This window comes from Oryctolagus cuniculus, chromosome 11, assembly GCF_964237555.1.
Source record: "Oryctolagus cuniculus chromosome 11, mOryCun1.1, whole genome shotgun sequence".
Taxonomy (NCBI): domain Eukaryota; kingdom Metazoa; phylum Chordata; class Mammalia; order Lagomorpha; family Leporidae; genus Oryctolagus; species Oryctolagus cuniculus.
The window spans coordinates 44348169-44363640 of record NC_091442.1 but is presented as its reverse complement, the minus strand read 5'-3'; the positions used below and the strand labels follow the sequence as shown (position 1 = coordinate 44363640).

At 52.1% G+C, this 15472-nt stretch overlaps 1 protein-coding gene across 3 annotated transcripts in view; it reads right to left on the bottom strand.

Annotated features, from left to right (window-relative positions):
- Positions 1 to 15472, bottom strand: part of SLC24A3 (solute carrier family 24 member 3) — a 524378-nt gene that overhangs the window by 15941 nt on the left and 492965 nt on the right. For 2 of the 3 annotated variants that reach the window (XM_051845347.2, XM_002710947.5), the window contains exons 13-15: positions 10609 to 10775; positions 7715 to 7829; positions 6791 to 6903 (exon numbers count right to left, since the gene is read on the bottom strand). In XM_051845347.2, coding sequence (XP_051701307.1) covers positions 6791 to 6903; positions 7715 to 7829; positions 10609 to 10775 — 395 coding nt within the window. Of the gene's footprint in view, positions 1 to 4465; positions 5045 to 6790; positions 6904 to 7714; positions 7830 to 10608; positions 10776 to 15472 lie in introns of those variants that run through there. The other variant, XM_070052127.1, reaches the window with a different exon arrangement.

Sequence of the window (15472 nt, the reverse complement as noted above, 5' to 3'; positions counted from 1 at the left end):
GGCAGGTGTTTGGCCTAGCAGTGAAGTTGTTAGTTAAGACACTTGTACTGGGGTGCAGTGGGTCAAGCCACTGCTCTGGACACTTGAATCTTATATCAGAGAGCCTGGGCTCCTTTGCTTCTGATCTGGCTTCCTGCTAATGCACAGTTGAGGCAGAAAATGATGAGTCAAGTACCTAAGTCCCTGCTGCTCATGTGGGAGACCCAGATGGAGCTCCTGTCTCTTGGCTTCCTTCAGCCTGGCTGTTGTAGACATTTGGGGAGTGAACCAGTGGATGGAAGGTCCCACTCATCTCCATACCTATCACTCTGCCTTTCAATTAAATAAACAAATAAAACATCTTAAAAATATAAAAAAGATGGCCAGTGCCGTGGCTCAATAGGCTTATCTTCCGCCTGTGGCACCGGCACCCCAGGTTCTAGTCTGGTTGGGCCTCCGGATTCCGTCCCAGTTGCTCCTCTTCCAGTCCAGCTCTCTGCTGTGGCCCGGGAGGGCAGTGGAGGATGGCCCAGGTCCTTGGGACCTGCACCCACATGGGAGACCAGAGAAGCAATTGGCTCCTGGCTTCAGATCGGTGCGGTGCGCCGGCCACAGCGGCCATTGAGGGGTGAACCAACAGAAAAGGAAGACCTTCCTCTCTCTCTCTCTCTCTCTCTCTCACTGTCCACTCTGCCTGTCAAAAATTTTTTTTTTTAAAAAATGAAAAAAAGACACTCACATGCCATACCAGGGTGCCTGGGTTGGACTCCTGACTCTGGTTCTGAGTCCAATTTCCTGCTAAGGCATACCCTGCAAAGCAGGAGGTGATGGGTCAAGTAGCTGGGTCCCTGTTACCTATGTGGGAGACCTGGACTGAGTTCTAAGCTCCCGGCTTCAGCCTGGCCCACCCAGCCTTGGCCATTGTGGGCATTTAGGGAGTGAACAGTGTATGGGAGTCCTCTGTCCGTCTCTGTCTTTTCTTCCCCCCAACCTCCACCACCATTGTGCAGAGGCTCATTTTTGGTCCCCTATTCTTTTTAGCTCTGTGGATTCTGGCTCAGGAGGGCTCTTGCACAGACCTCTCTCCCTCCCTGCTTCTCAGATGTATTTCACATTTCCATGCCCTGGCTCTGCGCCCACCCAGTAACTTTTTCAGCTCTGTTAAAGATCACGGAGCAGACGTTCATCACCATAATGGGACAAGAAATGTTCATTTTCCAAACTTCAACTCCTAGAAATATTTCTTATTTTGGGCAGAGAGGTAGCTGGCTGGATGACTTCTGGGCAAGCTACAAAGTGCTAAGAAATGTCAAAATCTGTAAAACCATATTCACTCCTCACTGCCAAGAGCTTGAACCTTACGTCGGGCATGCAGCCGCTGTCTGGATGGTAATTATCAGTGAATGATGGCTTGGAAATCCCATCCGGACGAGATGGAAAGACTGCCTCATGGCTGTTGGCAGGTCTCTTGGGAGGCTGGGCGAGGCCATTCAACCCACACAGGCTGCACAGTTCTCAAGCCAGGGACCCAGGACTGCTGCTGAGCCAAACAGAGGCAGGGTCCTGAGGGTCCTTTCAGAACAGGAGGTGCTGTCCTGCAAAGGCAGGGCACAACAGATGCTTTGCCATACACCAAACAGCTCCTGCATCTCAGCATTGAGGGTCGCAGTGCTGTCCCCCAGGGTGGCTGGTGGCTCGCAGGGAACCGGCCACGTGAGGGCACCTGATGAAAGCCAGGGAGTGACCCAGGACTGACAGAAGGGACAATCCTCATACAAGGGGTCCCAAGGATTCCTCAAACTTCAGGCAGAAACCTGCTGCAGAAATACCACTGACCACAGGCTAGGCCAGCAAGGACGGCAGCCCCACTTTTAGAATCTGGGGATCAGGAGCTCTACCCTTCCCAGTTCCACTCTCATTTTAAATAAGTATGAAGAGCCCACCTGAGCCCTAGTAAGTAGACCCTGTCCTAGCAAAGATTAAAATCAGGGATAGGAGGCTGGCGTTGGGGCACAGCGGGTTAAGCTGCCACCTGCAATGCTGGCATCCCAGATAGCAACTCTGGTTTGAGTCCTGGTTGTTCTGCTTCCAATCTAGCTCTGTGCTACTGTGCCTGGGAAAATAATCAAAAAATGACCCTAGCATTTGCCCCTGCCACCCATATGGGAGACCAGACGGAGTTCTGGGTTCCTAGCTTTTGGCATGGCCCACCTTTGGCTGTTGTGGCCATTTGGGCAGTGAACCAGTGGATAGAAGACCTCTTTCTCTCTCCCTGTCTCTCTGCCTCTCAGATAAATAAAATAAATCTTAAAATCTTAAAATGCAGTCTGAAATTACACCATGACTGCGCCACTCTTTAGGTCAAACGTTACTAATCAGAGAGTCTAGGCAAGTAGAGTTTTCCAGAAAATTCAACTTTGCTTCTCTGCAGACTGAGTCCTTAACCTTTCTGATCACAATGTTTCATTCTCAAGTATTTTACAAATCTGATGCTCTTCCTAGAGGATCGGATATACAACTTAAACATTTTATTTTAAGATTATTTATTTAGAGGAGAGGGAGAGGTGGGGGAGAGGGAGAGAGGGAGAGAGGGAGAGAGGAAGAGGGGGGAGAGAGAGAGAGAGAGAGAGAGAGAGAGAGAGAGAGAGAGAGAGGTCTTCCATCTGCTGGTTCACTAGTTGGGTGGGGCTGGGTCAGGTAGAAAGCAGGAGCCCTGAATCCCATCCAGGTCTCCCACACGGGTGCAGGGGCCCAAGCACTTTCCACTGCCTTCCCAGGCACATTAGCAGGGAGCTGGATAGGAAGTGGAGCAGCTGGGACTGGAACCAGCACCCACCCATATGGGAGGCTGATGTCACAGAAGGTGGCTTAGCTCGCTGTGTGTCAACACCAGCCTCTAAACTTAACGACTCAGGATCACCACCATGAACATAAATTATTATTATTATTTTAAGATTTACTTATTTATTTGAAAGGCAAAGTTACAGAGAGAGAGAGAGAGAGAGAGAGAGAGAGAGAGAAAGAGAGAGAGATAATAAGATCTTCTATGCCAAATGGAAGCAACAGCCAGAGCTGGGCCAATCCCAAGCCAAGAGCCAGGAGCTTCTTTTGGGCCTCCCACATGGGAACAGGGGCCCAAGCGCTTGGTCCATCTTCTGCTGCTTTCCCAGGCACAATTGCAGGGAGCTGCATGGGAATTGGAGCAGCTGGGACTTGAAGCAGCGACCACATGAGATGCCGGCACTGCAGGTGGTGGCTTTACCCACTACACCACAGCATCGGCCCCTGAACACAAATTATTTAATCTGGCTGAACTACAGCAAAGCTCTCAGGAGCTAGTGGTGTAACAACAGGGCTGCTTGCCACTACGAATGAGGAAACAAAATGTATTTTATGACAACTGGAGTGGTGTGGATGGCAGCTACTAAGCAGACAAAGCCTGAAACTCAGACCCTGGTAGCAGAGAGAGGATACAGGGGAAGTAACTGTGTAACAAGGTGGGGAAGCAAATTCATGGTTAAAATTGTGCGCAGTGAGAGGCTGTATTTGGGTTGTCACGTGGGTAGGAGTAGCAGTGTTCTGGTCATGGGGATGCTTCCCTCACTGAACGCTTTCTCCAGCATAGACAGTAAACTTCTCGAGTAAAACCCGGGTAAGACAGCACTTTAAAGCACAGCCACTAAGATCCAAGGCTGACCCTGTGACGCTGCTGCTCCCGATTCAGCTCACCTGGCAGGCTTGCCCACTCACAGTCTAGCCCCGAATCAGTATGGAAAGTTTTCCAAACAGGGAAGGCTTATGGAATACAAGGTTCTAGAATACACAGATTTACCCAACGTACAACTATGGCTTCCTAACAGTTCCTACACTGAGGATATTACTGGAAAATACTTATTCAGAATTTTTCCTTACTTTTTATTTCTTTTTTTTAAATTTTTTTTGACAGGCAGAGTTAGACAGTGAGAGAGAGACAGAGAGAAAGGTCTTCCTTCCTTTGGTTTATCCCCCACATGACCGCCACGGCCAGCATGCTGCGGCTGGTGCACCGTGCCGATCCGAAGCCAGGAGCCAGACGCTTCCTCCTGGTCTCCCATGTGGGTGCAGGACCCAAGCACTTGGGCCATCCTCCACTGCCTTCCTGGGCCACAGCAGAGAGCTGGACTGGAAGAGGAACAACTGGGACTAGAACCTGGGGTGCCAGCGCCACAGGCGGAGGATTAGCCTAGTGAGCTGTGGCGCCGGCCTATTATTTATTTCTTAAGAGAGTGATATATATATCCCATAGATTAGATATAGATATAGATATAGATATAGATATAGATATAGATCCCATCTGCTGGTTCACTTCCCAAATGCCTATAACAGCTGAGGCTGGGACAGGCTGAAGTCAGGAGCCAGGAGCTCAATCTAGGTTTCCCACCTGGTTGGGGCCACCATCTACTGCTTTAAGTGCCAGGCCAAATACCCACTCATTTAAATTTTTAAAGTTCAAAATGAAATTTTCTTTTCAACAGTGCTGCTGAAACAACTAGATATCCATATGCAAAAGAGTAAATCTGAATCCCCACCTCATACCCTACACACATGAAATCTTGATATCCTTGGGTTCATGAACCGCTGACCGATTATAGGACTGGATTTCTGCTTTCAACAGACAGGTCTGTACTGGTTGTTTGTATGTCTGACATAAAATGCAGATCCCTTTGGCACTGGTATTGAGACAGCAGCACTGGATGCAAATGCAACATCACACACACCTTTCCCTAACGTTCTCTGAGCCCGGAAGAGGACTCCCTGCATGTGTCATGGCCGTGGACCAGAACCCAGCATGGTATTTCTTTGTCTGTATCTCCCTCTACTTCAAGGATAAAGATCTTCAGTCTCCAATTACAGGACCAGATGTGGTTTTTGTATAATTCCAGCAGAATAACCAGAGTGGTCCAATTATGTCATCTTCACATGGAACACACAAAGCTGGCCAGACATTCATTAGAGCCTGAAGTTCTGTCTCATGATGTCACCCTGACAGGAGACACTGGGACCTGACCCGACGACGTGTTCATGGCTGTGGGAATCACAGAAGGACAGCCACTGAGACAATGTCAGAAGCAGATTACCAGGGGGCTGATTTATGACTGACAGCCTGCCTAATCGGGTTCAACTTTCAAGCCAATGTCCAAGCTGGTCAGAGGAACCGCTTTACTCCTGGGGAGAGTTCTAGCTTTGTATTTCAGTGCTTCTGGCTTTACCTTCCAGGATTGTACCTTGTAATCCCGGTAAAGTGAATAATTAATGCAATGGCCGGCGCCGCGGCTCACTAGGCTAATCCTCCACCTTTCAGCGCCGGCACACCGGGTTCTAGTCCCGGTCGGGGTGCCGGATTCTGTCCTGGTTGCCCCTCTTCCAGGCCAGCTCTCTGCTATGGCCCGGGAGCGCAGTGGAGGATGTCCCAAGTGCTTGGGCCCTGCACCCCATGGGAGACCAGGAGAAGCACCTGGCTCCTGCCTTCAGATCAGCGTGGTGTGCCGGCCGCAGCGGCCATTGGAGGGTGAACCAACGGCAAAAGGAAGACCTTTCTCTCTGTCTCTCTCTCTCACTGTCCACTCTGCCTGTCCAAAAAACAAACAAACAAACAAAAATTAATGCAACGGATCTAAGGGCATGGGAGGAATTCTTTTTTTTTTTTTTTTAAAGATTCATTTCTTTATTTGCTTGAGAGGCAGAGTTACAACAGCTCAACCAGCCAGGATTGGCCAAGGTGCCCAGACTGATTGACATGGGGTGTGAGTGGGGGAGGGCAGTCCTCTGGTGGAGGTGGCCAATGGACAAAATCTCCAGCATGGGCAGAAGCTTGGACCACGGCAGCTGAGCAGCACCAGCAAACCCCTGTTGCTGGGATTCCACCTTCAAGTGGACAATCAGCCCATGGCGGCTGTTAGCGTTCAGTGCCACCTGCTACTCCTCTCCTTCCTGGGAACACGGCTGAACGGATGACCAACATCCTTCCTGCCTGGAGGTGGGGCCATGGGGCTTATCTGGACAAGGACTTGAGAACCCAGACCACCTAAGATTTTTCTCCAGTAATTCAGAGAACAAATCACCCAAAATAAGTTCGCTTTCTGCCTGGCACTTATGTATTTCAGTACCATTGCCGCCCTTGTAACCTATACATCAAACTCCTGTGGATTTGTTAGATGAGAGTCAACTTATATAAACATGACTGCCGATAGTCTCACTATTGGCCTGTAGATTCCTGTTTGGAATCCTATGTCCAGCCAATGGATGTCCCTTTTCCAGTGGGCCAAGCTGGATGACCCCTCTTCACTGTCTCCCACGTATCACCTACCATGTAATCAGCTAGGAAAAGACAACAACACTATAGCAAGATTTGGAAAATGATGACCCACAGGACAAGTCTAGCCCACCAGTTGTTTCTGTAGAGCTCATGAGTTTTTGTATTTTTAAATGGCTGAAACAAAACAACAAAAAAAAGAAGCACAATCTATCCCAGTGTGGAAGTCACACAAAACCGAAATTTCGGTTCTACAAATAGAGTGGTGTAGACATGGCCGCCTCCTCGGAGATCTGTAGCCCTCACTCTGGCTCATAAAGCCTAAAATATTTACTGCCTGGTCCCTGACAGGAAATACACACTCAGCTCTGCCGCAGAGGCCAGGACACGGACCAGGAGAATTTGTTTCTCCCTCAACATTGCTATTTCCAAACTTTTCCTTGCCCCGAAACGAAGGCTTATGGCCAAGGCCATTGACAAGAGTGGATTTAAAGAGAAGTTCTGGAGAAAAGCACTTACGTAGGATCCGTAATCCACAGCCAGGGTCTGCAGAGCCCAGGGGAGCCCCAGGCCGATCAGGATGTCAAACACGTTACTGCCGATGGAGTTGGACACGGCCATGTCGCCCATGCCTGCGAGGACGAGAGGATGCTCCGGTGAGGGAGGTGATCCAGGGGACAGCAGGTGCCCTCGTGGGAGTCTCCCCAGCTTATGACCCAACAGCCAGAGCAGTTCTGCTGGCTCGCCTACTTCCGCTTCTCCCTGCCCAACACCATCAGACAACGACACTGATTATGAATCACAGAAATTCATCTCCTGTCGATCGGTTGATCTTGACCTCAAATCTGATCACTACTTCAATGTCAGTCATGCAAATATGGTTCCAAAAGGTCTCCAGGTTTTGAGACATCCACACAGAAAAGACTCAGCTCCACAGTCCACGGAGAGGTACCTGAACCCCCCAACCCACTCAGCTCATCCCCCAGCTGGGCTCTTCTGCCTTCATTCCTCTTCAGAGTCACTAAGTGACATCAGGAAATGACATCATGAGTATATGCTTCCATGAGGACGCCGACGGGACACTACGCTGTGTTCTGCAGTGACACGACGCATTTCGGCATCCATCAGGCAGATAAACGAGAGAGGGGGCTGGGTTGATTCTGCTGAAGGTGGGTTACCATGGAACCCACCCCTACTTTTAACCCACAGAAGACTGGAAGTGTGAGCTGCAGAAGGGGCTGTTGGTGCTTTCCACGTAAATGTCTTAGCCTTCCTTAAGGCTGTGACCATCTGGCTCCCTTCCCTGTTCTAATCCCAGGAAGCCTTTTGACCAATACGGCACTAAGGTCACCCACTGACCCTTCCATGTGTTCCAGCCACCGCCACATGAATGCTCCAGGCAGGGGGCCTTCCTTCCCCCCACCCAGCTCACGGGAGTCCCACCTTGTCTGGCCACGATGAGGCTGGCCATGCAGTCGGGCACACTGGTTCCGGCGGCCAGGAAGGTAATTCCCATGATCACGTCCGGTATGCCCAGGGTGTAGCCGATGATCGTGACCTGGAACACATGGAAGAGCTGGTGAGCCCCGCGGGCGCTGCTGTGAGCCCCACATGGGCTTCCAGGGTGGCCACCTCTCCGGAGGTCTTACAGGTCACAGTGGTGCGGGGCACTTACACAGCCTGCGCTGGTGAACGGATCAGCCCTCCCACTACTCCCTCCCCAGCCGGGCAGAGTGCTGGGTCCTGGGGTTTCTGGGAACAGGCAACATCAGGAAAGTGCATGTGAACTCCTGACAGTCCTGGGAAACCCAGAACTGCTGGCTGCCTGCACCACTCTGGGAAGTGGAGCTGCCGTGTTAGGAGTGGGTGTGCGAGGGAGGGGGTGGTGTTGCACCTGCTATGGAAGAGCCATAACCAATCTTTCCTTGCCTCACTTCCTGCATCATCTTCCCCATAAGAACTTATGTCTATTTAGTACTTAGCACGGGGCTAGGTGACATTTGCAGGTGGTAACTTAGCTCTCCCTAGGGGACAAGGGCTGTGCTAGTGACACCCATTTTTCAGATGAGCAAACTGAGGTCCCAGGAGGCACGGGTCCCAGTCAGAAGCTGCTAGTGAATTGCGGGGTGGGGGGAGGGGCTTTACCCCAGGAAGATGGGCTCCTTTGCACCTCTCTCGACACAGGAGGGGCATTACCAATAGCTGGAAATGGGCAATGCAATAAAGCTCACAAGATATTGCCCTAGCCCCCCACTTCTCCCCATTTTGATGAGACCCTTGGTGTAGGAACCAAGCTCAACCTCCCCCAGACTCCTTGCAAAGCATCTGGCAAAACAAAGAAGCCGCACAGGGCGGCTTGTGAGACAGGTAAGAGGAAACGTTCCCAGTGGCTTCTAAAAGCCCCCTCCTCCCTACCTCCTGGAAGCCAGCTGCAAGTCCCCTACCTCACACCACACCAGCAGTAACACCTGAGACATTGTTATGCAAATGAGCCCACCCTGTCCCTTACTTGGAGGGGGAAAACCTAGATGAACATGAGAGAGATGAGGAGGGGGCCAGTGGCGAACCTGTGAGGGGAAGAGAGACAGATTCCCTGCCTGTGGAGCCTAAGGAGATGATTATCTGCCCGAGCCAGGACTCTTAGGTCATATTGGGATGCCACTCAATCCCCTCACTTCCTATAAAGCTGCACGCAATGCAAACCACATGTTGGAAGGGGCACATTCTTCTCCCAGCTCCACCCGGGCCAGCCACTGGGACACTTCCACGCCAACCCCTGACTTCACTCCCAAGGCCACGAGGGCTCCTTCTTGGTCCAAAAGCCTGCGGGATGTGAGTTCAGTCCCTCTTCCAAGCCAGACCATGCGCCTCGGTCCCGTTCAGGGCTGACAGAAACCTGGGCTGGCCTCAAGGCTTTCTCACTTTTGGTCCCCAGGCAGGGAAGGGAGACGCGGGAACCTCCGACATTTCCCTGGTGGCTCTGAGCAGCCGCTGGGAGCATTTCAGCCAGCCCTGCTTTTCCTCCCTAACCCCCCGCTGGGTCCCTGCAGGACTCTGGTTTGGCTCGGCAGGGCTTGGCCTGCTGCAACCTCAGTGTTGTTATGATGCTTGTGGTTGAGCCTTGAGCACAGGGGAACTGAGCACCCAGGCTCTCGCTTCTTTCTTCCTGGCCATTTCTCAGTGCTCTTGGAATCTGCACCGGAGCTGGGGGAGGCAGAGAGCTGGGTGAACCTCACATTCACGGATCCGTTTGCTGGTAGTGGGGCACCGGGCACCTGCAGCCCAGGGCTGGAACTGCTGCTCCTCCAAGCTTGGATCCGAGGCAGCCCTCAGCCGCTGCTCCATTAAAAAAGAAAACCTCAGTGAACACAGCATGAGGGAATAATCCTTGGCTCTAAGATTTTGGTTGTAAAAAGAAATATATATATAATCCGGGAGGGTGAAGTGAGGGATCATCATGAGTTAATGATGTTAGGTTTGCAAATTTGCTACCACTTCCAAAAACGTTTTCAGACCTGTTCTTGTTTTTAGCTCTTGAGTTTAAAATTCTCCAGAATGTACATTGCATTTCTGCCCAACACTCAGGCAACGTTAATTCGAATCAGTGTCTGCCTCGTTCCAGTTCGAATGAGGGAGGTTTGCTTCCCCAGGTAAGAGGCGTAGCCCCTGCGTGGCCCATACATTCGGGATGGCTGGGTTTCCTAAGATGGCTTTGGGGGCATGGGTCCTGTGAGCCACAGCCCCAGAGCCAATATGAATCGGTGAATCATCACTGAGTCTCAGAAGAGATCACGGGCAGGCTCCTCTCCTAGGACCTCAATTTCTGGTTGAAGAAATGAAGACCGAGATAGGGGAAGGGACAGATCCACCATCACCCCTTCCCTCTGGGTCTGCTGACCTGCGACTCCACAGATCTGCCTACTACAACTTTCTCCTGCTCTACCGATGCTGGGCGTGGCCAATCAAATGCGGCTGGAATTGACAAGAAGCCAGCCCCCAGCCAAGCTCCTAGGGGGCCCCCAGAGGCACACCTGGAGAGGATCACTGCCCAGGCTGTCGCTGGCAATGAACAGACACGGACCTAAGCCGCTACTTGCATCAAAGCTACGCAGGCTGTGACTTGAAGCAGAGCTGCAGAGTCGGTCCCAGCTAAGGTGAACCAGGTCACCGTGGCCCTGAGCCCGTGTGACTGGACAATCAATGCTTGGGATTCGAATCACTGCGTCTCAGGGCGGTGTGTTCCCCAGATCATGGTAGTGATCGCCGACTCAAGGCGGTGCATTTTTTTTCTCAAGAGATGTGGCAGCGCCGTGCCCGCCCCCCCCCCCCCAACTCACCATCCACACCATCATGTAGGAGAAGGCTGCAATCCACAGCGTGGAGGACGCGAACGTCACCATGAACCACTTCTCCCAGCGGGGCTTGTTGCAGTTGGGGACGGTGAAGTACAAGATGAAACTCAGCGGCCAGGTGAACGCCCATTTCACTGTTTCCAGTTTGCCAGCTGGGAAAGAAGAGCGAGGCAGGAGAACACAAGCAAGCAGGCCATCAGCTTCGCTCCTGTGCTCTGCTCGGCCCCGCGCGGCTCTACCCAGAACTGAGCCTTGCAAGAGTCCCCCCCCCCCCCCCCCACCTTCCGTCCTCAAACATCCCAGTACTTTCCACTCCGCTCCACACCTGCCTGCTAGGGAGGTCTCTGGAGGGGCAGACTGAGTCACTCAAGAGGAACACAGGCTAGGGAATGGAGGGATGGAATGTTTAGAGGGCCAGGTGGGAAGAGACAAGGCACACACAGAGCGGGTGGAGAGTGCCCAGGTGTATGTGGGCTGAAGTGGAGGGTTTGGGAACCCTATTTCCCCAGACAGGAAAGCATCAGCAGACGCAGCGCCACCTAGTGGAAGTTCTCAGCTTCTCCCGGCAGAGCCCGGTATCCCACTCAAGGACTGGCTCCCAAGGTTGTGAAAAGCTGGTTGTGGAGTTTTCCATAGTTGCTGATTTGACAAACGTGTTAACTTTCTTTTGGCCTTCATCACTGTCCTGCTTAACTGCCTACTTTGCCCTGTAGATGAATCTGCATTCTCGTACGTTCCCTGCTCCCCGACTTTATTTATTGAAAGATGTATTTATTTATTTAAAGGCAGAGTGAGAGAGAGAGAATTGTCCATCTGCTGGTTCACTCCCCAAATGACTGCAACAGCTAGGGACAGGCCAGGCAAAAGCCAGGAGCCTGGAGCTTCTTCCAGGTCTCCCACATGGGTGCAGGTGCTGGTTCATCTGCTGCTGCTTTTCCCAGGCACATTAGCAGGGAGCTGGGTCAGAAGCAGAGCAGCCGGATCTCAAACCAGCACCCACATGGGGATGCTGGCAAGGCAGGCGGCTGCTTAACTCTCTGTGCCACAGCGCAGGCAGCCCGCACCCCCACTTTCACGGAGACACAAAATATCTGCATTGCCACGGACAACCGCCTGTGCCTCTTCCTAGTGAACCCCAACCTGCACTACTGCACTAGCATAGGTTGGCTTTCCCTGTTGGTTCCAACCTCAAACAGCTTTTTGAACAGCACCGAACACAAGGGTTGGTAGAATTTATTTCTGTATTCTGTTTCATATGCTGTCTTACCAGTCTCTGTGTAGTTGCTTAAAACTACACAGGAAAAGCTACCTGACACCACTGTTGCCCTCTCCTGCCCTGGCCTCCCTCGGGGGCAAGTGGGGCTTCCCCATCAGAGGGCTGGGGGGTCCAGGTCCAGCTCTATGGCCTAGGAGTTGAATGAAATGTGGATGCAGTAACACTAGCGCCACCTAGTGACCAGCAGAGGGAAAGGAGATGGTATTAGGACAGGGACCGGGACACGGAGGCCCACCAGCCTTCCAGTCACTCTTGACCCTTTCCTTCTGTTCTTCCCCATGCCCAGCCCTGGCCACCGTCCTTGGCACTTCCACCGTCCCTGCAGCCTCCCCTTGAGCTGGGCTGTCCCCCTGTGACACGGCTTCTCCCACCTCGCTCTGTTTGGCACCCACATCAGAGGGAGAGTCTCAGAAGACAAACGGCTCTAGAACTTTCCACTGCCCTCAGAGTGCAACCTTACCTCCCTACCATGGCCCCAAGGCCCTGTCCCGTGTGGCCCCTACCGCTCTGCCTGCTCACACCCATCCCGTCTTGGCTTTCTGCCTTTAGACATTCTGGGCCCATTTCTGCCCCAAGGCCTTTGCAGGTGTGGGTGCCTCTGCCTGGACCCTCTCACGGCTGAGTAAGCTTCGTCCTGCAGGCCTCCCCATCACTCAGTGTCACCTGCTCCCTTGGATCACCAGTCTAAATAAGCCCCTCGCCACCTCACTCCTGTTTTACCATCACCCACTTTTATTTCTTCCTAGCCAACGGTGCTTGTCTGAAAGCATCAGTTTTATTTGCATCTGCATCCATTTTTAGTCGTCTGCAAATCAGTACATAAACTCTGCGAGAACAGGATCTCCTTGTTCACTGCTCTGGGTTAAACCCACAAACAGGGCAGAGCATATGTCATGCCCAATAAATGTTTCGTGATAATCCCGAACCAAAAGACCAAGGAAGATCACTTGTTTTTGGGAATCCAAGGGTATCCAACTCACCAGTATAGAATAAAACAAGGAAATGAAATTGCTAAGGGAGGGGAAGCTTTTCCTTGCTATTAGCTGCTGGGGATCTTGTCAGATCTAAGCTGTGGCAATGGGCAAGCGGATGAGAACAGACAAGCTGGACTCCAAAGCAGAAAGACTGGACGTTTTCTTCTGAGAGGTTTTCAATGCTACAGAATCAGAATGCGGCCAGACCTTGGGACACATACCCCCTCCCTCCCGGCCAATGCACCCTGGGATTCTGTGTTCCTGAGTTCTGCTGTGGGATGAGAAGTCAACCTCCACATGGAGCTGTTAGGAGCCCCTGGCTGGCTCTCGTGTGGCTGGAGCAGAGAGATGGGAGCTCTCTTAAAATACACATCTCCCCCACCCCCACGAAAGACTACAAAGGAAAAACACATGAATAGAAAGAGAAATGCCTTCGATCTGACTCTTGGACCTTCTGCGGAAAAATAGAAGAGCGAAGAAGCATGACTTCCGCCCCGGGAAGCTGCTACCGTCGAGCTGAAGCTGTGAGCGCCAATCAGCTTTGGGTATTTTTTCCCACAACTCAGGGAAGTGTTCTCCCTGGAAGACAGCTTCCCCTGTGGGTAAAATGACACAGATGCCTTCTTTACGTCTCTCTCTTTTGTACTGAGAACCTTAGAAGTAGAAATTCAGTGAATGGCTTTGGAAACACGGTAAGTGTGGACCTGAAAATCTCTAAGTGCAGTGCAACAAACAGAAGTCCTTGAGCAAAGCGAGCGATGCCAGCGAGGCTGAGAATCGGCTGTTTCCACTTCCCAAGAAAGGAGCAAACACTGCTCCCTTTCCGCTTTGAGTCAGCCGCATTTCTGTACACCACTCCACCTTCTGTTCTGTTTCTCCTCCATGCACACAGAGCCCCCGAGGGGCGGGCTGATTCACTCACCCTGCAAATATTGACTGCATGTCCCCTATTGCATTTTGCGGTGGCCTCCACTCCAGGTGCTGGAGACACAGCAGTTGAGTAGGGAAACAGAATTCCTTTCTTTGGAGCTGGGGATTGTATGGTTTCAGGGGAGTTGGCCAGCAACTGGGAGATGTAGCAAAGGAAGTGTGTGACAAAATTCCTTGGAAGAAGCATGGGGACTTGTTTGTAAATTACAGTCCTGAGTGAGCTTTGCAGAGAGCGTAATACTTTCTGGAAGCCTAATTCAACTGGAGAAATGTACAACACACACAGAGATAACACTGACACACACATTTGCTCTGATGATGAAAGCAATAAAGATGTGCATTTCAAATGGAAGACACAGAATCAATCAAATACAATTGCTCTTAGGAAAACATCTTGTGGGCTACTTCCTGCCAGGAGTTTCTCTCTGGACTTGAATTTCCTCCCACGCACACACATTCTGTCTGTCAATGGTGAGGCTTTTTTCACTCATGTGCTAAGAGTGTACACATATACTTACATGTATGTATGTATGCACATGCACTCTGCATAGGTGTACATACCCTATACATATAATACACACACACGTCAGCATAAGTGCATTAATATCCATGCACACTGGGGCGTAGCAGGTGAAGCCGCCACCTGTGACACTGGCATCCCATATGGGCGCTGGTTTGTGTCCCGGCTGCTCCACTTCTGATCCAGCTCCCTGCTAATGCATCTGGGAAAGCAGCAGAAGATGGCACTGGGCACCATCCACCCTTGCCTTCACACGGAGCCCCTGCGGTCAGGCACGGGCTGTCAGCAGCTGGTGGGGCGGAAGAGAAGCCAGAACTGAGCCAGCCCACTCCTCATTTCAGAGGGACGGCTGGCTCTGAATTCGGCTCCCCTCCCTCTTAGAGGAACCACGAAGACTGCTGGGTGGCCCCAGGCCTCTGTGAGTCTCCCTGCTCCAAGTGTGGCCCACGGACCAGCAGCGTGGGTGTCACTGAGGGCTCGTTGGAAATGCAGACTGCAGGGTGCACGGCAGACCTGCCGCATCACCATGGGCATCTCCCCAAGGACGCCCAGGTGAGAAGGGCCAGCATAGATGCCCCGGTGGGAGCCTCCTGAGCCCCGCGGCGTGACTGACACCTGCTGCCAGGTCTCCTAACACCCACGGAGCCAGGAGGACGTGGATGGAAGGCTGAGGCCTCTGGTGACTACAATGAAACTCAGAGACAGAGAGGGAGTCCCCACCGTAGGGCTGGGATTTCTCCCCACAGAGAAGTCTGTGATTGGAAGGAGGCCCTGTGTCTCACTAAGTGACAAGGCCAGACGTGCTTCTCACCTCACCTGGGCATCAGGGGTGCACCCGGGTGAGGACCCTGGACTTCGGGGGGCCAGTCCTGCACTTGAGCCACTGAACGAGTTTGGCAACAATGTAAGCAATTCTGGAGCTTGGTTATGGTCAACCAGCTGGTGCTGGGCTCTGAAAACAAGGGTGGGGTCAGCCAAATTCTAGGTGCGGGCCCCCAAAGATGCCGCACCTGTGAGCAGGCTGCGCTACTGATCCTGCATCCTCTGGCTCGGCACCTGCAGCTGGGGGAGGTCAACCCCTGATCTAGTCCCAGGAGACCTCAACACCGAAGGGGAGGAAGCCAGAGAGGTGAGAAGGAAGGAGGCAGG